Source organism: Limulus polyphemus, unplaced genomic scaffold (genome assembly GCF_000517525.1).
Source record: "Limulus polyphemus unplaced genomic scaffold, Limulus_polyphemus-2.1.2 Scaffold1259, whole genome shotgun sequence".
Taxonomy (NCBI): domain Eukaryota; kingdom Metazoa; phylum Arthropoda; class Merostomata; order Xiphosura; family Limulidae; genus Limulus; species Limulus polyphemus.
The window spans coordinates 144,633-149,878 of record NW_013666869.1 but is presented as its reverse complement, the minus strand read 5'-3'; the positions used below and the strand labels follow the sequence as shown (position 1 = coordinate 149,878).

The following is a 5,246-nucleotide window of genomic DNA, read 5'->3' as shown; positions in this document are numbered from 1 at the left end:
CATTAACAGCTGAAATCTTAATCTCATTGTAAAGTTTCTCACTAATTTCATCAGTATCATGTGGTGGTCTGTAACAATTTTCTAGTAAAAGCCTTTTCCCTATATATCCACTAATAGAAACCCAAATGGATCTTCAATCTTCTTGCCATTATCTTTGATATCCTCAAGTTCAGTAGGATGTAACTCCCATTTTACATATAAAGTAACTCCTCCCCCACTCCTTAATGATCTATCCATATTAAATAGAGATATTATAATGGATATTCTCATTGATGCTAGTAGAACGTCAATTTTCATAATATATCTTTATGAATTTGGTTAGTTTTGATTATAATATCTTATTAAATCAAATCATTAAATCAATGATACAGTTTAAAATAAGCTGTAGAATATATCCAAAGTGATTTACTCCCTAATGACAAACGTACTTTTATTATTTGAATCATATTTGCCGGATAAAGCTGTAGATTTAACGTTTTTTGTAACATATTCAATATGACATATTTTACTTTGCTATGAGTTATTTGAAATACCCACTTCAATCAAGCTTGTTTCTCAATTACCAAAGAAGATAAGAATTCTTATAAACAGTTCCTGTTTGTGACCTTCAATAAATCATGTCATTCTGATACTATGCTTGAAATGTGCTCGTCATTGTAGTTCTTTGTTTGAAGTGTTCTCGTCATTGGTGCTTTGCTGGAACTGTGGTCTTCATTGTTGTTATGATTGAAGTGTGCTAATCAATAGTGCTATGATTGAATATGATTATCAAGGGTGCTATGCTTGAAGTGTGCTCATAATAGTGCTATTATTGAAGTGTGATCATCAATGGTCCTATGATTGAAGCATGCTCGTCAATGGTGATATGCTTGAAGTGTGCTCATCAGTGGTGCTATACCTGAGATGTGATTACCAAAGAGTCTCTATATGAATTAATAATCGTAATATCCATGTGCAGTAAAGTATGCCTACTAATGGGGTTTTGTTGGTGACATGCCTTAAAGGGATGCCATGCAGTGAAGTATACCTTTTACTGTTTTTGTTTTGTTTTTTTCTGAAAAATTCCTCACAGTCTTTAATAGTAATTTCCAATCACAGCAAGTTATGTACTTAGAGCAAAATTAAAATTTAACTGACAATAAGCATAGCTAATTAGATATATTTTTCTTACTTTCCTACTAAAAATATTTTCGGCCGTAATCCCGATAATATTTTGCGTCGTTCGGCTAACTTAGGGGATTTAGGTTAGTTCTAAATACATATATTAAACTAGCAATGAAAAAAAAATCTATAGAATAAAACTATAATAATAAAAACTAAATTAAACAATTAATGAAGGTAACAACAAATAAATAATTTAGTATACCTTTCTTAGTGAGTAGAGAAACGCTAGTCATTGACTTGAACTACTGTTGTATAATTAATTTCTTTTAAAAAGTAACATCATTTAACATCCCTGGAGTTTCTATTTGTCTACTTTATCCATAGCACATCTTTTGATTAATGAAATCTCGTTAAGCCACTCTGTAGTGTAACTTTAGAGGAGAGTGGCATTTGTACCAAATTTATGACGTTACGTGTTACTGTTTAAACTATCTCGAGTTAGCAGTTATTTACCTATAGTACAACCAAAAACTAATGTTTATAAAGATAATAAATAATAAATCAAAATAATATCTGAATCGTTCATGGAATGTAACAATGTTAAACGTAATACAATGAAAAAAAATGCTAATCATACTCTGCCTCTAACTTGATGTTATACGTTATTTCAATCGATGTTTTAAAACTGAGGTATTGAATGACTATGGCCTATGTTCGCGCAGAAATTAAAGTCTCACTTTGCTTCTAAGTAAAGTAAAACTTGTAGAATAGAATAATACACTTTAGAGCCAGTCTTGCCTTCGAATAAGGCAGAGTAAATATATCTACATTGGGGTGGCAGCAGCGTTGCATTTCTAGCGCCAAATAATACGACATTGCTACTCTTCTAATCCACTGAGACTGTGCGAACGAATTGCGTCACTTTCAGTTGAAGTAATTGTTCTGTTATATTACTTAAGAGAAGAAATTAACTCGTAAATTTTGTTTATAGGAAGTTATGCATCTATGTATAAGTAACAGGAATTATTATTATTATTATGTTTATGCTAATAATATGTGTTTATCACATTTGTGTGATGTCACAATGATTACATTCTTTACTTTAATAATATTTTATGTACACAGACCTTAGGTTTAAAAACATTCATTTTTTTCTACATCGCACAAATAATGTAATAGCTTCTCTGTTGTTTTTTTCAGGTCATTTCTTTGGAACTGATAAACTAATTACCATGGTTACAAAGAAACAGTCCAAATACACATGGTTACTCCCAGTTCTGAGGTTGCAGTGGAATGTTATTTTACCTGTCACTTACTTGGTATGTTAATATAGATAGTTTCAAACATATATGCATATAGTATTCCTTTAAATATCAATGGGTTTGTGAAAATTGTCTGAATATCGTTTCTCTATTATGTCGACATGTTCCTCAGAAATCACTGCAGCGTTCTGATGACTATAAACGTTTTCGAAGAACACCAGTGTATCATTTCGTTGTAGCAATATAACACTTCAATCAATATCTAAGTATCATATCATGTTACCGTTATATTAAACCATTTTTCATTATATCATTAAGATCTTAACAGCACATAGATTTTAATTTTTCGGAATTTTTTTCTTTTAGATTGCGATAAAACAAGAAATGAGAAAACAAACTCCAAATGTTATAAAAACAAGCACAAAATTGGCTAAGAAAATGTTTTTAACTCTTCGTAAAACATATTTTGATTACATAGTTTATCATGACTATAAGAAAGTATGAAAAACGATTAAATGATAGAAACGCATCAAATAATAAGTATATTAGCTAGCAGTGGTTGGTGAAGACTTTACTAAATGTGTTAAATAGGGTTAAAACACCAAGATTATTTTTAGAAATACTGTTTCAAGAAAGTAACGTATATTATAAGCGGAACGCTAAATTCAATCATTTATTACTTTTGTATGATTAGACTGGACAGTTCAAACATGGGTGGGTAGTGCATAATATATAGCTTACTTAATTTATAACAAATAATGTCTAACAATATGATGTGTTTAAAGAAAGACTTAGCCTGATTGGATGAAAGATACTGATATCACTTTAAGAATAACATGTGTAATATCATTGTCTGTGAATCTGTAGTTTATACCCATGAATATCCTAACATCCTAAAATTATGACAAGAGTTTTCATTCAGCACTGCTCTGAATGTCTCATAAATGACTTAGATGAGGATAGTGATAAGGAATGAACTATCAAATCTTGTTTAGACATTGCAATACTGACGTGTTGTACGGGCTTTTCCACAGACCAATAGATCAATTATTAGATCTGGCCTATAAGATTCATCACAATAGTCACTTAGCTTATACTGTGTCTACTAATGATGTTCTAAACCATGTTTCACTCTATTTGTACATTTTGGGACTTGAAAACCATTGGAAAGACTTAATTAGTAATAGCGTATGTGTATTCCTATATAGTAATAAAATAATAGACATGCAATAAAATGAATGCTTTAAACGTGTATTTCGTCACATTATATCAAACCTACTGAGACTTTCTTTCCCGAAGACAAGGGAAAATGAGTAAATACAAGGTGTATACGAAATGCCATAAAGACTATTTCAATGGTAACAATATTATCTGTCCAATTGTACTTTTCAAGGTTCTGTCGATTTCCTTCTGGAGAGTCGGAAATGCAGCATCCACGTGGACTGATTTCGCAGACAATTATGGCTACTGGGCACCGTGGTTAAGGAAGTTATCTCTGCTGATACAAGTAATACCCCTGTTGATCATAGCTGGAACTACCATGATTCAGGGGGTTCATTATCTGAGGACTTCCTCATCACAATCATTTCATGAGGTAGGTCTTACTGATTGTTTCTCATAAATTCTAAATAACCTCAAACAACTTGTATGTTCACTATAAATACTGTATATATATATATATATATGTGTTATTCTGTATATGTACTGTACAAAATCACACTAGTATCAAATTTCCGTAACAAACCGGTTTTAAGAGTTCAGTATAAATACTATATAAAAACAGCCTTGTTGAGCATTCATGATAAATAGTTATTTACTTAAAGCTATACCTAGAAATGTCGAGAATTTAAATATTATGAACCCAAGAGTTAATGATCTAAATCAGCACATCGTTCTGAAAGTTTACTTGAAGATATATATATATAAACTATCATTCTAAAAGCTTGTTAAAATTTCTTCAACATCACAGCTATTCTAAGTGTTTCATTCGGATTCAACAAAAAGACAATCATTATGGAAGCTTCACTAGAATCTCATGCCATGAATGATAAACATTAAATTCAAGTTTTTTTTTTTATTCCAGAGTATTTTTTATATTTCTATATTTTGATTGAAACACTTTGATAAAAGTTTTACACTTACTATTCATGCATATTCATTATCCAGGTGTCGGTGGTGAAAATTACAGCACATCTCTTGTCTTATATCTTCAAAAGCATTACTAGCGATTATTATTTAGCACTAAGTTTTCATTTCTTAGTAGACTGAGTCTATACTCAGTTCTAAGCTATTATTTACACTATGCAGAACATATTGTACTAAATTATGTTTCACTTGACGTTCTCTGACGTTAACTATTTAGGTGTCAGAGTTGCTTAAAGAATTTGGCAGGTTTGAAATTTATATTCGGAAAATCGGTGACCCAACGAGAATACACAAACCGATAGACCACAAATGAGCGTTGTAATTTATAAATTCGATCTTTCACTTTGAAAAAAATAATTCAATACAGGTTTAGAAAACAAATAAACAGATAGGTGTGGATAATCCATCCACCGGTATCTACATAATGAACGTGAGAGAGCAGCAAGTGTAACATAATTTAGTATATTGTGTTCTACAAAAAATGAAGAATAATTTAGAACTGTGTATAGACTCTCTCTACTAAGACGTGAAAGCTTAAACTTAATGTTAAGTGAGCATCGATGACAATGCGTTTGAAGATATAAGACAAGATTTGTGTTGTAATTTCCCTCACCGACACTTGGATGCGTTTGAAGATATAAGACAAGATTTGTGTTGTAATTTCCCTCACCGACACTTGGATGCGTTTGAAGATATAAGACAAGATTTGTGCTGTAATTTCCCTCACCGACACTT

The 5,246-nt window shown here is 31.1% G+C and overlaps 1 protein-coding gene across 1 annotated transcript in view; it reads left to right on the top strand.

Moving 5' to 3' along the window:
- The window catches only part of LOC111086621, an 11,369-nt gene that overhangs the window by 1,545 nt on the left and 4,578 nt on the right, over positions 1 to 5,246 (top strand). The window contains exons 2-3 of the mRNA XM_022390194.1: positions 2,305 to 2,423; positions 3,760 to 3,960. Coding sequence (XP_022245902.1) covers positions 2,305 to 2,423; positions 3,760 to 3,960 — 320 coding nt within the window. The remainder of the gene's footprint in view (positions 1 to 2,304; positions 2,424 to 3,759; positions 3,961 to 5,246) is intronic.